This window comes from Neocloeon triangulifer, unplaced genomic scaffold (assembly GCF_031216515.1).
Source record: "Neocloeon triangulifer isolate White Clay Creek 2 clone unplaced genomic scaffold, ASM3121651v1 ptg000014l, whole genome shotgun sequence".
NCBI lineage: Eukaryota > Metazoa > Arthropoda > Insecta > Ephemeroptera > Baetidae > Neocloeon > Neocloeon triangulifer.
The window spans coordinates 5,112,131-5,134,565 of record NW_026775556.1 but is presented as its reverse complement, the minus strand read 5'-3'; the positions used below and the strand labels follow the sequence as shown (position 1 = coordinate 5,134,565).

At 37.9% G+C, this 22,435-nt stretch overlaps 5 protein-coding genes across 7 annotated transcripts; 3 read left to right on the top strand and 2 right to left on the bottom strand.

The window, feature by feature from the left end:
• Window positions 1-136: 136 nt before the first annotated feature.
• On the top strand, window positions 137-5,718 carry LOC132201055 (uncharacterized). Its single transcript, XM_059626930.1, has 12 exons — window positions 137-572; window positions 996-1,291; window positions 1,641-2,382; window positions 2,887-2,954; window positions 3,269-3,378; window positions 3,441-3,712; window positions 3,769-3,934; window positions 3,996-4,105; window positions 4,164-4,296; window positions 4,354-4,501; window positions 4,589-4,747; window positions 4,807-5,718. Exons 1-12 carry the CDS (start codon window positions 230-232, stop codon window positions 5,494-5,496), a joined length of 3,237 nt encoding a protein of 1,078 aa, XP_059482913.1. The 5' UTR covers window positions 137-229; the 3' UTR covers window positions 5,497-5,718.
• Window positions 5,719-6,121: 403 nt separating this feature from the next.
• On the top strand, window positions 6,122-7,542 carry LOC132200933 (poly [ADP-ribose] polymerase tankyrase-1-like). The gene is made up of 3 exons (XM_059626727.1): window positions 6,122-6,279; window positions 6,444-6,908; window positions 7,019-7,542. The coding sequence occupies exons 1-3, from the start codon at window positions 6,157-6,159 to the stop codon at window positions 7,241-7,243; spliced, it is 813 nt and encodes a 270-aa protein (XP_059482710.1). The 5' UTR covers window positions 6,122-6,156; the 3' UTR covers window positions 7,244-7,542.
• A 245-nt stretch (window positions 7,543-7,787) lies between these two features.
• On the top strand, window positions 7,788-9,717 carry LOC132199954 (poly [ADP-ribose] polymerase tankyrase-1-like). The gene is made up of 3 exons (XM_059625078.1): window positions 7,788-8,020; window positions 8,107-8,559; window positions 8,681-9,717. The coding sequence occupies exons 1-3, from the start codon at window positions 7,898-7,900 to the stop codon at window positions 8,867-8,869; spliced, it is 765 nt and encodes a 254-aa protein (XP_059481061.1). The 5' UTR covers window positions 7,788-7,897; the 3' UTR covers window positions 8,870-9,717.
• LOC132199952 (elongation of very long chain fatty acids protein 4-like) lies at window positions 9,029-13,866 on the bottom strand. 3 transcript variants are annotated; one of them, XM_059625076.1, is made up of 9 exons: window positions 13,792-13,866; window positions 11,842-12,069; window positions 11,118-11,238; window positions 10,867-11,054; window positions 10,731-10,811; window positions 10,506-10,677; window positions 10,129-10,256; window positions 9,668-9,817; window positions 9,029-9,357 (listed from the first exon to the last, which is right to left on the bottom strand). In XM_059625076.1, the coding sequence occupies exons 3-9, from the start codon at window positions 11,182-11,184 to the stop codon at window positions 9,250-9,252; spliced, it is 894 nt and encodes a 297-aa protein (XP_059481059.1). In that variant the 5' UTR covers window positions 11,185-11,238; window positions 11,842-12,069; window positions 13,792-13,866; the 3' UTR covers window positions 9,029-9,249. The 3 variants fall into 3 exon arrangements, with proteins under 3 accessions (XP_059481059.1, XP_059481060.1, XP_059481058.1); XM_059625077.1 differs by lacking the exon at window positions 13,792-13,866 and adding an exon at window positions 12,465-12,602 and having other exon boundaries at window positions 9,029-9,345; XM_059625075.1 differs by lacking the exon at window positions 13,792-13,866 and adding an exon at window positions 12,465-12,599.
• Window positions 13,867-14,772: 906 nt separating this feature from the next.
• On the bottom strand, window positions 14,773-22,208 carry LOC132201567 (protein scalloped). Its single transcript, XM_059627806.1, has 9 exons — window positions 22,125-22,208; window positions 21,503-21,613; window positions 21,179-21,317; window positions 19,014-19,141; window positions 18,287-18,324; window positions 18,028-18,229; window positions 17,745-17,974; window positions 17,352-17,586; window positions 14,773-17,294 (listed from the first exon to the last, which is right to left on the bottom strand). The coding sequence occupies exons 1-9, from the start codon at window positions 22,206-22,208 to the stop codon at window positions 17,181-17,183; spliced, it is 1,281 nt and encodes a 426-aa protein (XP_059483789.1). The 3' UTR covers window positions 14,773-17,180.
• Between the last annotated feature and the right edge of the window lie 227 nt (window positions 22,209-22,435).

Below are 22,435 nucleotides of genomic sequence, written 5' to 3'. Positions count from 1 at the left end.
GCGCTGCTTCAATAAAAGCGCTTTTTCCGCTTTTAGTGCCAGCGCGCGCCTTCAAGGAACTCGCTGCAGTTGTTGAGACACGTTCAGAGCTGCGCCGAACGCGTCTCTCATCGTCCAATTCCTTTTTTCTCACCCCTCTCTGCAGAAAGTTGCCTGTTGCCGAAAAATAGATAGATCGGTGATTGGCCACAACTCGCATGCCTTTCTTCTTCCTTCGCCACAATCGTCCATGTTGATTGTTTTCGCTTGGCTTTTGGCGTCGCTGCATCGGTGCATCTGCAGAATATCTCCAAGCTCACCTTCCGCGGTCACAGGTCACCAATCCGTGACCTCCCGAGATACCTGTGCCCCATCGATCGTGAAAGAGCGATCTGTCGCGAATTCAGCATCGTGTCATCGTTCTGTCGTCTGCAAAATGAATTCGTCCAAAAAGATCTTGATTCCTCGAGGCCGCGGTCGACTTCTAAACCAACAGCCACCGCTCTCGAGCCACTTCGAGACCAACCAACGCACCCTGACTCTGAATCAGGAGAATTTTCCAGAACTGCCCAAAAACGAACCGTCTTCTCCAGGTACGTAATTTTCAAACTTCACACGTGCTCAAGGTTTTCCATATATTTTGCTCATGGAATCACCTTTTGTTGAATTAATAACCAAATTTTATGTCACATGCGCATAGCTTTAAGGCGACCCCAAATTTGTAATTTTATATTTAAGAAAATATTTACTTTATGATTTCTTAAAATGCGATTTAAGTTTATTGATTTTATATGTGTACAAGCTTATAATTTACAGCAATTCTCGACAAAATTATGATTTAATTTTTTATTTACTTGTATTAAAGTGAAAGGCAAAGTTTTTCTAAACGCAAATCTTGCTGCAAGAAGGTAATTTAATAAGTGAGTATTGGATTTTTGATTAATATAATAGCTATGCAGTCTTAATTGTAATTTATAAGATTTTCCAGTTATTTATGGAAAAATTATGCGTCACAGGTGTTGGTCAGCCTCGCATGATGATGCCAACCTCGGTAGTGACTGCTGTGCCTCCGACAGTCATGACCCCAGAGTGCTCTCCCATTTTGATGGTGGCTGCTCAGCATGGCAATGTTCCAGTCAGCACCGCAGTCACATCTCAGCAGCCTGCTCTGCAATTCATGAGCCCCATCATTCCTGAGGAACCTGAGCAGCTCAAAGGGCCTGCCACGTGTCAGCCGGACAGCACGGCAAATGCTTTCCCTTACATCGGCCATGCACATCCCCAGAGCCAGAGAGCAGACATGATGCAACAGGTGAATGAGAAACCAAATATAATTAATAAGAAATAAAAATTAAAATCCTTTGGAAAAAAATATATTTATGATGTTCAAAATTGAGAAGAAATTCTTTATTAAGTTTTGCTTGATTGTATGACAAATATTTTTTGTAACTCGTCATTTACAATAACCAATAACTTCTAAATTTTCTTCGTCATTAATTAAAGTATCTAAATTTAGATATTTGTTCAAGATGTTGATTTAATATGACCAATAAAATAAATACTTAAAATTTACTATAAAAGTAATTAATAAATTAGCTTAATTTAAAGATCTCTAGATTAAATAGTATTAATTTGAAATTTCACTTTTTTTTTATTTGCAGCAAAAGGACAACCGTCCAATGCTATTGATGGCAAACCAGCCCCCACCTCAGGTTGTTTACCAGCACCATCAGCCACAGCATGCACCTCATCCTCAGTACTACCAGCAGCAGCCCCAGCCGATGTACACGCAGGCTGTTTACGAAGGTGGCCCGACTCAGTACAGTCAGCCCCGTTACATCATGATTCCGCCGGGCCAACATCCATCCGCTGTCAACTACGTCCAGCCTCCCATGTGGATGTGTCCTGCGCCGCCCCCACAACACTTTGATTCGGGCTATGCTCAAAGAATGACTCCGCCCGAAGTGCCCATGGAAATCGTCCGTCCGCCGAGCTGGATGAGTGGCGGCACCTGCACCTCTGAAGACAAGGCGGTGGACGCCACCAAGACCCACGAGGACAAAGTGACACAGACCACTCCTCAAAAGGCCACTCCAACCAAGCCGAGGCCACTTCTCAAGACCACGATGAAAGACGAGGAACAGGCTGCGGCCACTGAGGTTGTGCAGAAGAAAGTGGCCATCGAGGATGATGATTGGAAGGTGCCCAATGCCAAGCCAGAGGAATTGCACGGCTGGGACACTCCCAGTCCTAGTGAGAAAAGGGCCACTTCTCAGATGGAGAGGAGTTTTGCTTGCCTTGCAGAAGCTAAGAACGGCCGTCTTGAAAACGAGGGGCCTGAGAAAGAACAAGCAATGAAGGTCGAGCCAAAGGAAGTGGAGCAAGAGCCAGCTTCCAATGGCGGTAAGATATATTATGAATTTTTTTGAGAAAATGCTTAATTTTAGCTTTGGAATGCATATAACGATGAAAATGCCAAAAATGTTTGTTTTTATTGTAATTTTAAATTAAATGTTGGACTGCTATGTGAATAAGTAATACTTTTTTTCTGAAAATGTTTTAAGAAAAAATTATTGTAAAATTGTTGTATAAAATATTGTGAACATTATTTTGAGAAGTGCTAAGCGGTGCACTTACTATTAGTATTGCAGGGATAGGAGTGTTTTTGTTACATGAGAAGCTCTTTCCTTGCATAGAGTGCGTCTTAACTTGCATAGTCAGCACAAGAGCACAAGCTGCGCGCTTGGTTTGTGATCGTTTTTAATTACAAACCATATGTTCTACCCACTCAAAATGGTCTCTAAAGTTGAGAAAAAGTGGTTTCATGAGCAAGATATATATGAACTATTATTGTCATTTTTATTTTCTGGCAAGTGTCTTCATATAAAATCCTACCCTTTTTTCCAGGAATGGAACAAAGTAGTGGCCAAGAGAAGTATTTCGGATTCGACTTCAAAAAGGCCAATGAAGAAGCTGTAAGCTCTTTAATAATACGTTTTATTTTTTTATTTAGATTTAATGTCATGCACGTACATATCCAAACAAACACTGCTAAATTTATGACAAATCAGCACATTAAAATGAAGTTATAATTCCCCAAATTAAAACCCCTATTAAAATAACTAAAAATTAAAAACAACAGCAATTTCAATTGTGTGATTTTCCAAAAATTTTAGTTTTTAAATTATATTTAATAAATTTCTTTAACGTATCTTATACATAAATTTAAATCAAATTCGTGCAACAAAATATCATGTTTTTCATCTTTTTAATGTTATCCGTCCTGCAGGAAAGTTATCGGAATGCCAAGCTTGCGTCCATGACCAAAATCATCAAGGACGTCTACAAGGAGCATCCCTCAGTTACCAATTTGACTGATGAGAAGGTTCTGGAGATCAGGTCAATAGCTTTCCTTGTTGCATCTTTTAAAATATTAAATGTGATTTTGTTTCATGTGTTAGGACTTTGAAGAATCTCTCTGTTAATCTGCCAAAGCCTGAGGAACTTTCTCCTCTGCTGCGGCCTGATACCCCTTCAGTTGAAAATGACACCCAAAACCAAAAGGCCATTCCAAAGCCTGTGACTTCATTCGAACAGGCATATGGAGACTACCCTGAGATCTTGTCGGAGGTGCAGAAGCAGGGATTTTCTGAGCCCACTCCAATTCAGAGCCAAATTTGGCCTTGCATCATGAAGGGAATGGATGTCGTTGGCATTGCTCAAACTGGATCGGGTAAGTTAGCATATGAAAAATTATTTGATCGCATAATGCTATCAAATTATTAACAGGCAAAACTCTTGGCTTCTTGCTGCCTGCCTTCATTCACATTGAGACGCAAGTGACTCCGAGGTCGGAGCGGAAAAGCCCAACTGTGCTCATTTTGGCACCCACGCGCGAACTAGTGCAACAGATCCACAAGGAAGTGTCCAAGTACAGCTACAAGGGCATCAAGAGGTTTGTGTCATTATATCCTTCTCTGTAATAATTTTTTAATTAAATATAAATTTATACAAAGTGTTTGCATCTATGGTGGAAATCCCAAGCATGAGCAAGTGGCCATCCTGCGGGAAAACCCAGAGATTGTGATTGCCACTCCAGGCCGACTCAATGACCTTGTTGCTTCAGGTATATTTTAATGAAACCCATATTTTTCCACAAAAATTAACACATGAAATTCTTACAGATCAGTTGAATCTAGCAGAGGTTTCGTTTCTGGTCCTCGACGAGGCAGATGAGATGCTGAACCAAGGATTTGAGCCGCAGATCAACAAGGCTTTGATTCGTGTTCGTCATGATCGACAGACTGTTCTCACTAGGTATAGATTCTACAAGAAATTGTTAAACCTGTATAAAAATCCCATTTGATTTATTAGCGCCACCTGGCCCCAGTCAGTGCGCCGTATGGCCAAAAATTACACCAAAGACCCGATCTTGGTCATCGTTGGCACAGTGGATTTGAGAGCTGTCCAGTCAGTCAAGCAGAATGTGGTTTTCAAAGAGGAAAACGAGAAATTCGAATGGGTAGGTTACTTTTTAAATAGAAGATATTATTAAAATTGCTTTTACCCTGAAATTGATTTTCATTAATTTTTTTCCTGCAATTTCCAGCTTGTCGATTTCCTGAAGAACAAGATGACTGACACAGACAAGTTGATTGTCTTTGTGGGCAAAAAGTCATTTGCAGACCACCTTTCAAGTGAGCTCGGCCTGATGCGATGGCCCTGCGTCTGCATTCATGGTGGTTTGCCTCAGTCTGACCGTGACAAGGTAATTTCTTATGCTCTGCATTTTTTTTATATATAAATTACTAAACAATCAAATTTTAGGCCATTGTGGACATGAAGTCTGGTGAAAGCAGAGTCCTCATTGCCTCTGATGTTGTTGCCCGGGGCATTGACATCGAGTGTGTCACCTACATCATCAACTATGATGTACCAAGGTCCTCCGAGCAGTACATCCACCGCATCGGACGGACAGGTCGTGCCGGCAAGACTGGCGAGTCCTTCACCCTGATTGCCCGTCGAGACTGGGGGTCCGCTCAGCATCTGGTGGAAATCATCTCGAATGCTGGACAAGAAGTGCCGGCCGAGCTGATCCAAATGGCTGAACGCTTCAAGAACAGGACTCCTCGAGGTGGAGGTGGACGGAACTACCACAACAACGGCAACAGGGAAGGTGGTTTCGGAGGAAGACAAGAGGGTGGCTTCTTCGGAGGTGGCTATGGACGAAGTGACAGCAACTTTGGAGGTATGCGAAACGAGGGTAGCTTTGGAGGTAGGAATGAGGGTGGCTATGGCGGTCGCAATGGCGGAGGCGGCAGCAGCTATGGAAGTAGCTTCCAGAGGTCGGCTCCCTACTCGAGCAACTCCTCTGAGAGAGGCCAGCGAGATTACTCGTCTGACAGAGGTGGCCGAGATTACTCAAACAGGGGCCAGAACAGAGACTCCTCCTCTGGTGGCGGCTCTCGTAATTTCTACAACAGAGGAGGCCAGCGTGACAACACATACAGCCAATAGGAGGATCCAACCAAGGCGGAGAACAATGGTAGAGTAGGACATTATTCAGCCCAAGGCTTAAATACTTGACTCAGAATTAGTAGTTTGCATTTCATTTTCTCATTTTCTACAATTTTGTTGTAAAAGTGGCTTCACTAACTTAATAATTAATTATTTTTCAAATTGGCATTATATGAAAAAATTGTAATAAAATTGGATAATAAAGGTTAATTTGTATACGGACCACGTCTGTGTTATTTATTTTTAAATTATTTTAGTTCCCCTATATGATATAAGCATGTGCAGCTGCAGCAGAAATAATTTTTTATTCAAAACTTGAAGTAAAATGTAGCGTTTCTGATCTCGTTTTTTTGCACTTACCCAATCAGAAAACGACTGACGTTTTCCCTCTGAAAAATTGTTAACGTAAATTTTAGAAAGTATGCAACCGGCACATTCGTAGTGTCCTTCGTGTTGCATATAAAGCAGTTTGGCGCTCTCTTAAAAGTCTTACTGCTTTCAGCTAAGACAATAATTGCAAAAGCACGACTAAATTTTATTTAAACCAAGGAGAATAGAATAACCTTAGACTTTAAAGTCTATCCATAGAGATAAATATAGAATACAAGCAAGCATAAGGAAGAAGTTTAATTAAAAGAGCCTCTCTTGTGTGTTACCAATATGTTCAAGCTAGAATCACTTTCGTCGGATGATTTGCAACACAAGCACACTGTGCTTCGAATGCGAACCACTATCATGGAGCACGATAATGGAATTTCGTTTAGGGACTACCAAATTAGAAACGTGAGTCAATATTTAAAAAAAAAATCAATTATTTTTATATAATTCTTATTATTTCATGTTTCACGTTTAATTTTTTATTACTTGTTTAAAAATAGTAACTGGCTCGCGCTGGCTTAAAAACAGTTGAAATCTTTTACGTACTAAAAATATACAAATTGTTTCAGGTGTATAGAATCGTGAACACATCAGTAAAAGAAAGATTTGAACAAAAGAAAACAAGTATTGAGCAGGAAATTGGTGGTCCGAGTGACGTTTTGGAGGCCTTCCACGGTTCACCAGACGCAGAGAAAATTGCACGGGAAGGTTTCGACGTCAGCTATTCCAAGGGCACCAGTATGTTTGGAAAGGGACTTTATTTCGCTCCTCAGTCTTCGAAGGCAAACCAGTACTGCTTTGGAAAAAGTCAAGGAATGAATCAAGGGTGTTCGACGCACAAGGACAAATCGTGCAAAATCTGCGTTCGGCGAATGCTCATCTGCCTCTGCGTCATGGGCCGAAAGTACAAACCATCGCAGCCGACCCAAAATATTCCTCCAGGTTTTCACAGCGTCGTAGCAGATCCGAAAGATTCGAGTCAGCTCGCAGCACATCTGAAGTACCCTGAATATTGCATTCTGCACGGAGACCAGGTAAGTTGTATGTTTTTAAATCTAAATGCCTAATAATTTAAAAAAAAATTATGCTTATAAAAAATTTGTGTTTATGCGTTGTATATTAATTGTTTTAACTTATTATTCAGGTCCTGCCATACATGCTTGTTGAATTCACCTTGTCCGATCAAATCGAATCGCCTATTACTCGGTTTTTGACTCTTCAAGACGCTCAAAATGGCATGTTAAATGGAGAAGAAGTACTAAATATTCATTTAAAAATTATGACACAAATACTGTCAGTCGTTTTTCCACCGCTTCGACTTTTAAATTTAAGTGGACAGAGCAATAATGATCCTTGCTCCATAATGTAAATTCCGGTAAATTCATCAATATATACTATGATCCGTTATGATAAAAATTAGATACAATTAGCAAAAAAGCTATAAATTACAACATAAATTACATTCATCAATTGGAATTTAAAAAAAAATGAATAAATTAACAATAAAGCTAGAATTGAGTAGAAAAGATTAGATCTTAACAAAGACATTCCTGTTTTAAAGGTTATAGATTTTTAAAAAGGATCAAAATTAAGTTTTTCTATAAAAAAGTAAATTATTATGATTCGGATTGTAGTCCACTGGAATTGTTCTGCATAGAGTACGATTTTAAATTTATAAATATTAAATACATTTAATTTTAATAAAATATTCTACAATCAATTGAATCACATAATTGTTTCATTTAGACTGCTCCGCCACGCAAGACTGCCAAGCAAGTTAACCGTTATCAGTAAAAATTTTTATTTTAAATGCTTATTAGTTTTATTGGCGGCAATATCTGCATTATTGATCAGATAATATGGAGATAAGATAATAATTATATTATTATGCGTCAGTAGTTACGATAGTATTGCAAAAAAAAAAAACGTATCAACTTATAAACCACATGTGGTTTATAAGTTGGACTTCCTAACGCGCCACTGACTTTGAAATATTTGCTTTTGCTAATTTTCAGTGTGAAATATGTTCGCATTAGAATCACTATCTGCTGACAATGATTTGTACAAACGCACCGTGTCGCGAATGCGAACCACAATTCAGGACCATGATAATGGCATTCCATTGAAAGACTACAAAATTACCAATGTGAGTTCACACAAACTTTGTCATGAAATTATTATAGACTTTTAGAATATTGATTTTGACATATTTATCGCTATGAAAAATTACAGGTTTATAAAATTGTGAATCCATCTGTGTTTGGAAGATTTAATCTGATGTTAGGAGAAATTGAAAGAGATTTAAATGGGTCTAGTGAAATAATTGAGGCCTTTCACGGTTCACCAGATGCAACGAAAATTGCAAGGGAGGGTTTCGACGTCAGCTTTTCCAAGGGCTCCATTATGTTCGGAAAGGGGATTTATGTCGCTCCTCAGTCTTCCAAGGCCAACCAGTACTGCTTTGGAAGAAGTCGAGGATGTCCCACGCACAGGGACATAGCGTGCAAAGTCTGTACTCGGCAGATGCTCATCTGCCTCTGCGTCATGGGCCGAAAGTACAAACCATCGCAGCCGACCCAAAATATTCCAACAGGTTTCCACAGCGTCGCCGCGGACCCAAATGAAAACACCGAACTGGCAAGGCACCTCCGCTATCCAGAGTATTGCATTCTCAATGGTGACCAGGTATTGAAATACTTTTTTTTAAATTATGCAATTTTTCAATGAAAGAAAATTTGGAAAAGCGGTGAACGTCTCATTCTTTTCAATGTCCCAAATACCTTTTTGCAATTTTCCATTTTTCCAGATATTACCCGTTGTGTTGGTCAAGTTCACAATCACAGACGTTGGTGAGGGTTCTGGCTCCAGCTTAAGTTCAGCGATCCAAAGTATGAATGTGACTCGAGAAGATATAAAAACAATGTGGAAGATCAGCGAACTTTTTGCAATGATTGCAGGTAAACTTAGTGCCAACAATTCTTGTACTATTTCATAATTTCGTATACAATTATTTTTTTAATGTCATAAAAAGTTTTCCAAATATTAGTTTCTACTCAATTATTCAATTTTTTATAAAAAAAAAACCACTTTATTCATTTAAAATGAATGTAATTGATTTAAATTTTTAATATTGTGGAGTAAAAATTCCGATTGGTCTTCAAACAGTGTACTTTTTATTATACCATTATGATTTAATTGATAACGTTTTCGACAACATAACACTTTTGTAAATGACAATATCTCGAAGTGGCGCAATTCAAAATAATCAAATCACTTTTTACATGAGAGAAAGAGAGTGTTTGGAATTGACTGTCCATCCACTTAACTTTTGCACGCCGCTGCAGATGGATAAATTATTTGCCTCTCCACTTGTGCTCAGAGGTGCTTTTTCGCCACCGAGTGGTGCAATCCGCCGTTCACCAGTCCATTTTTCTTGGCGCAGCCGTTTTGCACCGCGGCCTTCTTCTTGCCCTGGTTCAAGTGCTAAAATTAGTTGAAAAATGACACGGATTAAAATAAAGATGAGAGCCGCACAAGAGGAAGGATTCTGCCTCTTCTCTTCTGGGCTCATAAAACACCAGAAAATTAAAAAAAAGCATTAATTGATTTTAATTCGAGTCTCTTGTCTCTCAAATTCCCCTAAGCGTGGAGGTTTTTATATTTAATATAAAATAATAAATTAATATTAAATTTATCAATACAGCAATAGAAGCTATTAAATATTAAATTCATAAAATAACAAAAATTGGACGGTATTGAAAAGAAAATTGAGTAAACACAGATTAAAAATCACCCTGTCAATGTAAGCCTGGACGTAGAAGTTGCCAAAGAGGACGATGAAAGACATCATGTAGATGACGAGCGCGTACTGCATCCACAGTGGGAAGTCGCAGCCCGTCCTAATGCCGTTGATCCCCATGACAAGGGCGGTCGTGAATTGAATCTGTCATAAAATTGCAGTCAGTTCCAGATTCAAATTTGTTTGAAGAAATTGACAATCGAGGAGATGATCATGGAAATGAAGAGATCGGGCTTTTCCTGATTGCGAAAATGGTTTTTGTTCTAAAAAAGTGGCTCTACGAGTTTCGGTAACGGTCTGCGACCATATTTTATTTTTCTTGCTCTTACTCATGATATAGGGTCTCAGATCGTGACCGAAACTGGTAGAGCCATTTGTTTTTGAATAAAAACAATTTTCGGAAAAGCCCAATCTCTTCATTTCCAGATTCTAATTTGTTCCGATTAATTATTTACCAGTTGCATGATGGTCAGGTACTTTTTCCACCACAGATATTTGGCTATCCTAGGGCCCATGGCGGCCAGAGCGTAGTATGTGTACATCACCACGTGGATGCAGCTGTTCACCATGGCAGGCAGGAACGCTGAAGTTAGTTGCATTAGTTATACTTAGTCATATAATATTAATAAACATCCATAATTAAGGAAAATGTCTTAAAGAAATTTAATAAAAAAATAATAATTTTCAATGATATTGACACATTTTATTTTATTAAAATATGATAATTAAATTAACTTTTTGACTTCAACTTCAGTCATTTATTTGTTTCTAAGTGATTTTTTTAAAGTAATTTTAAGCTACGTTGTAAAAAAAATATATAAATATAACTCACTCGATCCACTAGGCACCCACTTGACTCCGATCCACCAGAGCGAAAACATGGTCGAATGGTGATAAACGTGCAGAAATGTGAGCTGGTTATTTTTCTTTCTCAAAATAAAGAAGAACGTGTCGCAAAACTCGATCAGTTTTGAAAAGTAGTACCACCACACAGCCCGCGTTATCTGCCGATGACAATTATTTTATAAAAAAATTAGTTATTAAAAAATCAACTCACTCTCATTTCGTCGATACTCGCACTCTTGCCCACTGGCTGACACACGTAGCTATAACTAAGCCTGGTAGAGGCGATGAACAGCTACAAATTTCATTTAATAATTTTAAAAATCATCGATTTTAAAGCAAAATCTAACCTCAAAGGCGATGAAGGCGTTGAGTCCGGCCATGGCGAAATTGTAGGGGATGAGAGCCCAAGTGAGTGCAAAAGGTTTGCGGTCGCGCATCAGCTTTGGGCCGAGCCAAACGATGGCCAAGTACACGGCCGTGTACATCAGCGTCGGCCACGGCGTGTCCACCAAAAGCCACCCGCGGGTTCGGGAGTCTAAAATTTTTCATCAAAAAAGTTCATTATATTGTTAGATTGAAAATAAGGAAAATAATTTACCAGATATTTTATTTGTCCACACATAGAAGTCGGAGAAGCGGTTGAACGTATCGATGAGGAAATTCATTTTGTAATCTTAGAAATAGTTCAAACAGCTACAAGAGTATATGAGATGGGAATTCTGTAACAAAAATAGAAAAAGCAATGATTATAAAAAATGCTATATTTCAAGTTTTAAAACATTGAACATCTGAAAAGAATTTTGCTTTAAATCAGGCTTGATTGATTTTTTTTTCAATATTTAAAAAATAATTCAATTAAAAACACTTAAAGCTACTTTTACAGGTAAGAACAAGTTTAAAACATTGAGTGAAAAGAGCAAAGTAGTAAAGATTTTTTTGACAAAATTTTTAATTTTTAATGTGATATTAAAAAAAAATTATGGGAGAAAACAATAAAACATAATGCGTTTCTATAATTATATTATAATTTGAAAGCTATTTATTTTGGTTATTTTAATACAAATATCGAGAGCTAAGTAAAAAATATTTTACTATACTCCAGTTGTCTTTGTTAAGAAAAAATAATATTCAATTAATAGAGAGTTAGTGCGTAAAATATTTATTTAACGCAATATAATAATGTTCCATTTGTATTTTGCCAGATTTGATCATTTAGTTAAAAAAAATCTGTGAAGGATAAAGCTGTTAAATACCTTTCTTAATAATTTAAAATTGTAAAGAATCTAATTCAAAATATTTGTTAAACAAAATTGCTCTCTCACCCTAATGAAGAAATGTGCGCACTAGACGTGAATATCACAGGGTCATCATAATTTCGCGGAGAGTTGTTGCGAAGACGAGTTTCGACTGGCGAGTGTCGCTTCCTCGCGTCGGGTCAGGGCAGAAAAGGAAAATTTCCTTTTTAATACCTCTTCCAGGGTACACAGGTGGAGACCCTCTCCACGGCGAAGGTGCACCGCCCTCGCTCTCCTCACGTGCGCACTCGAACTCTGCAAAGGGCAAAAAACTCAAACAGTTAGTTCGTCGATTTATGGATTATTTTTCCATTCCATAAAAATCTTTTGTTCTCTGATACTAGTATCGTTTCTATTGTTTGAAATTAAAGACACCCAAGGAGAAGGTGGGCAATAATAAAGCAACATAAAAAATTTTAACAGCAATTTCAGGTAAATTTTTAAATCATGTGATTTTAAATCCAGCTCACTAAAGTGTTAAAATTTTTGTATTTAACTTTTTTTTGTCAAAATCCATTTGAAATAGAAAAGAAATTTTTACGGGCAACAGAAATTGTTGCGGCTTGGCTGGAGGAGGTATTTATTAATTAGGGTGATATTAAAATTAGTGCTCAAAGTAAACGAGGAGGTTGTTTTTGTAAAATAGGTACCAAAATCTATCCGAGAGCAGAAGCTAAGAGCAGTGAAACGAGGTTTGCTGCGCGAGAGGTGCCATGCCTGGTGTTTTCGCACTGACAGTCGCCGGAGAGAACGCCTCCGCCGCAAAAATCAATACGCACAGACAAAACCCTCTACACAGCGATGGGGATGATCGGACCCGGCACTACCCCCGTGGAGCGAAAGGGAAGCTTTTGGTGCAGCCGGGAAAATATGGCGGAAATTTGATTAATTTAAATTTGGAATTTGACGCATATAGTTTTAAATTTATGCTTTCTTTTCTTTTTTTAATTTTTTTATAATACCCAAAATTTGAAAACAAATCTTGAACCATAAGAAACTTTGATTTATTATGCTGAACTGAAATGCCGTTCAAATATCGTTGTGAATTTTCATCCAAATTGCTCCAAATAAAAAATAAAAATTTGACTTTTCTAAGTCATAATCATCCTTTTTATTTAAATTTTGAGTGGCATTCTGTCCATAACAAACATATATTGATAAATAATAAATAAAAACTTTTTAAATGGTTGACTAAGACTAGATTATTAAGGAGTTCAATTGGATTTTTTAAATATACGTTTTGTTAAATATTCATTGTAATCAAAATTTCAATATTATATAAATTGTAAGTAAGTCAATTACTTGTAAAAATATTTTAAGTCTAAAAAAACGGGGAATCTAAATATTATTGCTAATAAATGATCTTTATATTATTTTTCTTAATATTTTAATTTCAATTTTATAATAATTATAAAATTTAACTTCTAACTGAAAGTAGAATGGAAAACTTGTTAACAGGGTTTAAATGTAACGCTTTTGATTTGAGATGAGAACTGCAGACGAGCTCTTTGTATATTCATTCGAAAAAAATGTTGATTGGCACTCGAAGAGAGGAATTCGCGTTTGATGCAACTCTCTCTGTTTCGTGTCTATTATTGAACAATGAGTGTTGTAACTGGAGTAGAGTTGGAAATTAAAATAATACGAAAAAGCGTGCCGAGTCACGCTGCAAATGAAATAAGAGACGCGAGCGGTAAACAAAGGCCGCGCGCGAAATTATTATTGTTGCCCGCAAATAATGGCAATTGATGAGAGGACACTTTTTCGTACAAAGGTCTCGTGATTTCGGCGGGGTGCATCGAATTTTTATTTGGCCCGCCGCGTGATGAGCGACTGCACGATTTTCCACGTAATACCGTTTCGTATTTTCTCGCAGAGGTATTTTTTCAAATAATAAGTTCAGATCGAATTTACCAGATAAAGAGAGACAAACCAAAGTGGGAATATAAGCATAAAAATAACAAAAATGACACTCACCACTGCCCCGTTGGTTCTTCAAAATGAACTGCACAGCTCGCAAAGTATAACTACTCTTCTAAAATTAGGGCGAATGCTGATTGTTTTGACGACTTTGTATTTTTGCATCGTGTGTTATGGCAACATCAATACGCGTTCATTGCTGCTGTCAGCAGAGCAAACAATTATTATTACCAAAGTTGCAAATGGATTCCTATTGTATTGAGAAAAAAGAACTAAATATTATACTTTGCAATGGTAAGGAAGGTGTCGACAAGAGTTGATCATAAATTTTTATACCCCTATGCGAGACCTTGTAGGTAAAAAATCTAACAATAGAAATAATATTTTTTAAGAGAGCTTGACAGTGACACTCAATTAGCTCAATCATTGTGCACCAACAGTTCGTACCCGGGAAGGACAATTTGTTACTAAAATACTACAGTAACTTCTCTTTATTGGTATTTTTTTAAACTATCGAAAAATAAGGGAAAAAATTATCACAAGAAATTTAGAAGGAAAAGCTTCAGTTAATGTTTAATTTAATATTTTTTCTGCTATTTAGAAAAAGAGGCTTCAAGTTTTGGCGGAAATGAAAAATAGTAAAAATTTAAGGTTGGAAAATATTGAAATTCAGATTAGACTAAACTCTAAATATTTCTTAAAAATTATTACATGAAAAAAAAATTTTAACTGCTGGTTATTAAAAAATCCATAGTTTCTTGTTAATTGTGGTCTGAAGCAGTCTGAGTGTTGTTTTGCTAAATTCAATCCCTGAAGGTGCAAAGTGATTCTATGAATTGAAATACACATTGAATAAAAAAATAGGAAATGGGTTGAATTTTTACTCCAAATTATAGGAAAGCCAGATTGCCTTCAATTCTTCCTTTTTTGCTGAGAGAAGAATGAGTGAATTTTTGAATAGATATTAATAAAAAAGAAAATACCAGAAACATCCTCCAATATCTGGGAAATCAGAAGAAATAAAACAACGCTTTGGTCTTATTGGTACAAAATAAAATATATTTTAGACTAATTAGCATATTCATGAAACATTATTCTGTGAGTATCATACTATTTTCTAACGCTTAGAGCCGGCCTTACAAACTAAAAGAGACGAAAGCAACGTCTGGATGCGGACACGATTTCAGGTGGGTCTGTCGGCAGAACTCAAATTGAATTGGTTTCAAAAAGGTGTACACACAGTTTCTTTTATCTTTTTCAAAATACCAAGAGCTACTCTGTTACAGATACGGTCAAAAATATATAATAGCAACACAAAAATTTCCTTCGTGATTATGCATGATAAGAGTGGTAAGAACTTGTCGATGGTGCTGCAATTAATCATCGCTCTCTGTCTGTCTGTATGGTTCAACATCAATAAATAAAGAGTTCAAGCTACGCAAAAACATGTTCATCAAGTTCTACTACGAGATATGATTATTTTCACTCAATTACATAAAATCTAGACATGTTAATTACGACAGAGTGGCAGCACACTCAAGTACATAGACAAATTTACTTAGTTTGCTTCGAGTTCAATAGACTATTGGAAATATAGCTCAACACAGTATTTTTTTTTTCAAATTATTTACTATGATAATAATTGTCAGCATTGATCGGTGACCCAATCGTTTTTGGTCAACCGCCAATGGAGGAAAAATAGCGCAATGGTTAAGATAAAAGTTTAAAATTTTCTTTTCCAATAAAATAAGGGGATTCATCCCTTTCCATTTAAAAACAAAAACAAATTATAAAATAATGGTACTGGGGTCATTCCAGATTCTTTTCTCTATCACAACAAAACTGAAAAAAATCATTCAAAATTATTATCTTCACACTGCTTCACACTATGGTACACTATGAATGTTGTTAGGTGAACATCGATCTATATAACTATTGTTTCCCTCAAAATTATGAATTCGATAATCAATGGTTAATTAACTCTTTTTCTTGCTGTGTTTGTATGTGTGGCTTAATCGGATAAAGTTAGCGTCTTCAATCTACAACTCTGAACTACTGTACAAATTAAATAACAACTATTTTTCAAGATCATCGTTTCAAGAGGGCAAATTTTTCTTTCAGCAACATCAAATATAACCAATTTGCACGGAGATATAAATATTAGTATGCAATGACATATGAATTACTCCAAGGTTATGCAATATTTACAGTCTAATGGGAAGGAGAGTCTAACCTGTTGCACAGATGAAAGAGAGAGAGAAGTAGAGAGAACAGGAATTCGTGTGGGACAAATTATGAACCTATAAACTATTTCATTTTTTCATTTCATGACACTTTTTAAAGCAAAACAGATATGAATCAGTCATGTTTCATTCATTTTCAGTAAATCCAAAAAGGCACTTCCATCGACGTGAATTCTGCTGCCGGCACACTCGACCCGAAAATCCCGAATTCTCATTTTTCTAAATAAAAAAAGGAACAAATTGCAAAAGATCCGATGAGAGTTGGCAGTTTTAAAATTAACAAAAGGCTCCACGCCCATGGTTCAACTTAAATTTTCTATCTACCGACGCAAAAATTTTAATGACTCGCAAAGCTGAACACAAGCCAGATTGAGATCATTCACAAGAATACGATTAGAGGGAAACTTTTGGGCTCAGAGCGCTGATTTTCTCATACAAGCAGCAGAATTCTGAACAAGTGCTAAGACTGCATTTTTCTTTTTCTAAAAAAATCAAGCAATATATACTTTTGTTTAGAGACAAATCATTTTCTCCAATTGTCTCTGTTGTCAGGAAATGCTCTCCTAATCTTTCCACAGAAAAGAATACTAGCGCAAAGTTAGACAAATTCATTGCAGGGGTATTAACTGCAGAGTACTAGTCATTTTTGCAAGTTTGAAAGAAAAGGTTGCTCACAGGATAATTTTCCCACCAGAGAAAAAACACAAAAGAAGAATCCGTACATAAATATTTCACATTAAGTACAAGTTGATATGGCAATCAAGATATGGCCAAAATGTACAATTTAATCGTCTTTCCATCAATCATCACAACAAATGCGTACTTCCAACGAGCAAGTTGAGGGATTTCCACAATCGAGTGGCAAAAGACAAAAAGACGAGCACATTAACTAAACGTTTTGTAGGGTTTCGGAAAAACCAAAAATTTCTCAAGTGTAAAACCTTTGCTTGCTTCTTAAAAAGTACAAAAATCCATGTTTCCATCTGCAGAGGCACAACGAATTGGCCAAACGATACATTATTACTTTTGTTTTCAAGCTGCCAAGGTTGGCTTCATAATTTTGTTTTGCCCTGAAGATATTTATATATTTGACTTAGCGAGAGATCAAGTAATAATCATTCAATAACTATTCATATTTTTGCGGCATGCTGAGGTTGGGGGCAGTCACTAGGCACTGTAGTGGCTGGCTGGTGTACAGGCCGGTTAATCCTTAACCAACCTGTAAATGTGGTGCTGGGCTCCGTGCTCAGAGGTTGAAACCTCAAATACGTAGGCTATACACAGTAAGGTCTCTTGGGTGTCGTAGTTTGTGACAACCTGCAAATATCAAAACAAAATTCAATTTTTACTCAAATTAGAAAAAAATTGACGTACCTGGAGGATGGTGAAGTTCTCGAGTACACTGTTCATCATGTACTTTTCTGGCAGATGTTTGAGCTTGTGGATGAAGTTGATCATGTATTCACACATAGGAGATCTCGGGATGCGGTACATAAAGCGGCCATTCTCGAATCTGGCGTACTCCTTCTCGACCTTCTCCACCACCTGTTTGCCAAAAGAGCATACCTTGGTGGAGCAAGCTATTGTCATGTTCTCATTGCTTTCATATCTGCAACAAAAATCATTCCAAAACGTTAGTTATATATTAAAATTTTAGAAACCGAACATTTTAAGTGTTTTAAGTTTGATAGCAAAAGGTTAAATTCCCTTGCTGGGGCTCTTTGGGATATGAAATTTTTTTAGTTATTTTGAAATTTTCCAACTCACTGGCTAGCAACTCCGTAAAAGGCTGCCGCCTCATCTTGAATGTTCGAGTTCAAGTCCGCCCAGAACTTGACGAGGAAAAAGGCGTTCTGTGGTCCCTTGTCATAAAGCTCCTTCAGGCCACCCTTCTTCTCGGGGAATTTGTCATAGATTTGTCGGACGTCCACTGCTTCAAGCAGGGGGTCTGCGTACGTAACAGTACCTCCAATGTGGACGAATAAGTGTTTGTGATACTGGAAATTTTAAATTAAAAACTTGGTATTATTTTTATTTAATTGAGAATTACTGTGTCCTGATCTTGTTGCTGCTCCATAAATGCAGAAAACTCGACAAGGCGCAGTTTCTGAGTGGCGATGGCTCGGCCTTCCCAAGGTGGCGGTGGCGGCGCTTGTCCGGAGGAGGACAGCAGACCAATGTCCGAGACGCCAGATGCCGATTTTCCAGGTCCACCAACGCCATACACAGACTGGGCGAAAGGTTTAACACTGCTTGGGGAAATTTTTTTGTCAAAATTTGCAACTTGGTTTGATTTTTGAAATACTCACTCTTGCGAGGTACCGGGTTGAAGACCAGGCTGCCAAAACTATAACAGATATTAATGACTGAAATAAAAACCCACCTAGCTACCACCAATAACGTTTAACACAGACAACGTGCACTTTTAAAAATAATACTCCTCCGAACGTGCAGTAAATTTGAAAAGTTTAGGACAGGATAAAAATTCTGAAAATCCTCCAGAGTAAAAAACCAGCAATTCTTTAGAAAGGTGATTTAAAATTAAAAGTTAAACAAGGTCTCGCTTGACGCAAGTAAAAAACAGCTCGATCAGCGTCTTTGTGTTAAATTGTCGAGGAGCTTGCTGCATAGTTTTTCTTCCAAACCAGTTTATTATACTCGCAACTAGGATTCCAGGAATTTACTTTGAGATTTTACGCTGGTGTACGCGACGCAATTTACTTTGCTCAAATTAATGCGCGCGGCTTTCCAACAGCATGTTTGTGAAATTTTCAGGAATGCAAGAATTGAAATTCTTATTCATATCAAGAAGAAAATCTCCTTGCATTCTTCTTCTTGCCGGTTTCATTCTTGAGGGAAAGCAGGAATTTTTATACCTGTCGAGCCACCTGAAATTGCCAACCGACCAACCAACCAACTCTTTGAGAGCAAAACCAACTTAGGGAGAAGTTTCTCTCTCTCCCTTTCGTCATTATAATTATAATACTATAGATACGCGAATTGTCTCAAAGTGCTTTATCATGGAAACTCTACTACCTTGAGTTTGGCTTGAATTTCTCGAAGTTTGCGCCTCGCCAGAACTTGGATGTGCGAGCTGACTTGCTTCCTTGTGCGTGTCTTTCCTGTGCGTAACTTGATGTAACGAGCTATCAACTCGTTTCGGCCTGCAATCAAATAAAACATTCGATTAGACAATTGCTTTTTTTCTTTCAAAAAAATGTTAAGTGTACAGTTTTTTTTTATGAATTTTTGTTTTGCCCATTTGCCGCATCCGGCATAATTAAAAGCTAAAAGCGTGTGACGTGAGTTGTTTATTGTCCTTGTGATTCCCACGCGCTGGAAAAACGATGGGCCGCAGTTTGTTTCAGCAATTTTCCGGTCAGCTTGTTATGCGCCTGGAGAGAAACATTCGGGCAATGTTGGTGTGCGGCGCAGAGAATTTTTGATTTTTCAAAATTGATAAAACGCTTCCTGCTGACAATGATTAATGCTGATGTGCAGCTGCGTGGCTCTGCTTTGAAAGCAGCTAGCGGGAGGCCATGAATATTTCCAAAATATTGTGAATTTCCCAAAAATGAGGCTCGCGTTTTCAGAATCGAGGCAAAGGCCGCTGCTTCCGAGGCTGTGGCCATACAATAATAAAATCACGCTCTCCAAAACGTTTTCCCGAGTGTACTATAAAATATTTGTGGTCGCAATGCAAATAGATTATCCAATTTTAATAACAAATTTATAAGCTGAATACAATTTAACTTAAAACTAAGTTAAAAATAAAGAGTGTAATGATTCCTTCATATTTCTAAACACCATAAAAACGATCTCCAGAGCAGAAGTTGAATTTCTGTTTCTTAAAAATAGTGAAAATTGTAGATCTTGAAAATTTATAACTTCCGGAACTAGATTTGCCATAAATTTAAATAAAATGTAATTACAACGTTCTATGTTTTGGAGCATTTTGTAGCTAATCAATTTAAATCGTAGAAAAATTTCAATTTCTCTTACCTTTTTTTGAAAAGTTTTTAAGCTTAATTAATTGTAAGTTTGCAGTCTTCATTATTCCACACCCCATTGAGACGACAACTTTTTTGTTTCTTTAGCAGAAATGAAATCAATGAAATTCCGTTAGAATTTGTTTCAATTTATTAAAGGAGGAGGAAATTCGCATTATTTGCAATCCATCCATAGACCAGGAAAAAGCTGCAACACAGCAGTCAATTTGGAGGGCGAAACGCGCAAAGAATGCCAAGGTTGCCGCCAAACGAAAAAGCATCCCCGACGGCAGGAATGAGGGCGAATTTGCGAGAGTTAATACAAGGTGGCATGTTTCCTTTAATATTTTTCGGCATTTAGATTGGCTGCTGGCGGGAAAGCGGGCGGGCGAGCGGGTGAGTGCATCAACCCCCGCACATGATGTGTATATCAAGGGGTTGCTTCAGAGTATCCCGCTCGCTCTTTGCTCCCTCTCGCTCTCACCCCACCCCTCGCTAATTGCACATTCTTTGCATTGTTTCCTTTGATAGCAGGCAGCCGAGCAGGCAGGCCGAACGAACCAGAAGTCGACTTTACAGGCAGGCAGCCAGGCAGGCAGGGGCTTTGTCTGTAGCAAAGGCCGTTCAATTATTCCGCCCTGCTCGCGCGTGTGTTGTCAGCTCCAGCGCACAGGTTAGCCCCAGCTAGCCTAGAGAGATGTTATTTGCGCCACGCCGAGGTACGCCACCGTTTGATATAAAATTATCAATGGGAAACCCGCCCACTCGGTGACTGCATGCGTTCGCGATTGACACGATAATCAGATGCGCCACATTATCACTCAGATTTGCACCGTCAAAAGTTGACGGGCCAGATCGTCATTATCACTTCGTAATATTTTTAGCTCTAAAGTATATGACTTTTATCAATTCCACTTAAATGTTTAAGGAAAAATAAAGCTTTACTAAAAAATGTCCATACAAACTTTGTGTACATAAAAAGATTTTTTAAATATTTAAAATTAATAAATTTTTATTTTTACTTATTTAATTCTAGTTAAGCCAACTTATATTAAATTTTGATCACGGTAATAAATATTTTTCTAAATTTTAGTTGAAAATTTAATGTGCCACAAAATAAACAGTAAATTGAAAATTTAGCTTTGTAAATTGTTTAATTTCTTGCATGAAATTAATTCATTTACTATATATTTAAAATTTGAGATTACTCACCATACATCTTCCCCTCATCAGAGAGAATGATTTTGCGGCGGCCGCAAGGTGGGTAGATGGCCAAAGCTTCTTGGAAGCTTTGTTCAATGTCCGGGCTCCAAACACCCTCTGCGTCCGATGCGGACATGTCCTTGTCATCCTGAACAAATTTGAAATGAATTATTGCCAACTTTCTTTGTCTTCCATACGCAGTATAAAAAAATCTAAAAATTTCTCTCTGTGGTTGTCTATTTTAAAAAGATAAAATTTAATTTATTTCCAAGTTCTTGTTAAACATGCTCATAAAAATAATCTAGTTTAAAAATCATCCGAAATAGTACTCACATCGCTGAGGTCGCCCACGTCCAATTTCGACTCCGAACCCGAGCCATTTGTGTCGGCTGCGGGTCCGGAGCTTGCTGGTGTCCACGGTGACGAAATTTTGCCGGTTAGCACCTAAACTCTCCTGGAACACACAAGAAGACGCTTTAATAATTTAATAAATCAAACGCTTTATTACTGCTGTGCCTTTTATTAATCGAATCAACTGATTCGGGTTTGCCACTACCCATTTTTGATAGAATTATTATTTATGATTTAGAATTGACTGCGGTTGGAAACGGACTGGTGTGCACGCGGCGACGAGATAAAATTGGCCTCGATTCAATAATATGGTTCAGCGTGTCTGGGATTCGTAATTTCAATATTTGCAGAGCGCGTTTCCTCTGCGGGCGGCGTTTGCAATTACAGAAGCGGCGAACCACCGTGCGAAGAGGAGGAAAAGAACAAGTCCAGCGCTCGCATCTCGCGGCACCAACACGCATGCATGATAAATTAGTCAGTCAGTCAGTTTCTTTCTTATTATTAGTCAGGGTGTATCGCCGCCGCGTGCTTTTTTCCCATGGGGATGCGCGCGGAGAGTGGGTTCGAAAAGGCCCAGAGCGTCTCTCCTCGGCTCAGGTCACACCTGAGGTGCGGTTTGGCAACAACGCGCGCGCACCACTGGTGATCGCAGGTACAAGGTCACGTGGGCGTCGCTAAGTCGACCCATCACTTGAACGCTGCTTGGCTCAGGAAAAGAACATGCACAAGAAAGAAAGAGCTTGTTGCTTGAGCGAGGAGTCGCGGCGGCCAGGGGAGTTGTTTCTCTTTCTTTTGTAAATTAAAACCGCTTCTCTTCTCCTTTTGTGATTTGTTTGTATTATTTTCCTCCTGATCGTGCACCAAGATGCAGGAAAAGACACACAAACGACAGAGAGCAGGGAGGGGCGAGACCCT

Bases quoted from the DNA above. Each gene is read 5' to 3' on its own strand.
- LOC132201055 (XM_059626930.1), top strand. From the start codon at position 230: ATGTTGATTGTTTTCGCTTGGCTTTTGGCGTCGCTGCATCGGTGCATC. The intron at 3,935-3,995 runs GTTTGTGTCATT...ATTTATACAAAG, and splicing joins AGCTACAAGGGCATCAAGAG to TGTTTGCATCTATGGTGGAA. The intron at 4,106-4,163 runs GTATATTTTAAT...AAATTCTTACAG, and splicing joins CAATGACCTTGTTGCTTCAG to ATCAGTTGAATCTAGCAGAG.
- LOC132200933 (XM_059626727.1), top strand. From the start codon at position 6,157: ATGTTCAAGCTAGAATCACTTTCGTCGGATGATTTGCAACACAAGCAC. The intron at 6,280-6,443 runs GTGAGTCAATAT...AAATTGTTTCAG, and splicing joins GGGACTACCAAATTAGAAAC to GTGTATAGAATCGTGAACAC. The intron at 6,909-7,018 runs GTAAGTTGTATG...CTTATTATTCAG, and splicing joins GCATTCTGCACGGAGACCAG to GTCCTGCCATACATGCTTGT.
- LOC132199954 (XM_059625078.1), top strand. From the start codon at position 7,898: ATGTTCGCATTAGAATCACTATCTGCTGACAATGATTTGTACAAACGC. The intron at 8,021-8,106 runs GTGAGTTCACAC...GAAAAATTACAG, and splicing joins AAGACTACAAAATTACCAAT to GTTTATAAAATTGTGAATCC. The intron at 8,560-8,680 runs GTATTGAAATAC...CCATTTTTCCAG, and splicing joins GCATTCTCAATGGTGACCAG to ATATTACCCGTTGTGTTGGT.
- LOC132199952 (XM_059625076.1), bottom strand. From the start codon at position 11,184: ATGAATTTCCTCATCGATACGTTCAACCGCTTCTCCGACTTCTATGTG. The intron at 10,257-10,505 runs GTGAGTTATATT...AACTAACTTCAG, and splicing joins GTGGGTGCCTAGTGGATCGA to CGTTCCTGCCTGCCATGGTG. The intron at 9,818-10,128 runs GTAAATAATTAA...ATTTTATGACAG, and splicing joins ACCTGACCATCATGCAACTG to ATTCAATTCACGACCGCCCT.
- LOC132201567 (XM_059627806.1), bottom strand. From the start codon at position 22,208: ATGGGTCGACTTAGCGACGCCCACGTGACCTTGTACCTGCGATCACCA. The intron at 21,614-22,124 runs GTGTGACCTGAG...AGGAGAGTTTAG, and splicing joins GTTGCCAAACCGCACCTCAG to GTGCTAACCGGCAAAATTTC. The intron at 19,142-21,178 runs GTGAGTAATCTC...ATTTGATTGCAG, and splicing joins TGATGAGGGGAAGATGTATG to GCCGAAACGAGTTGATAGCT.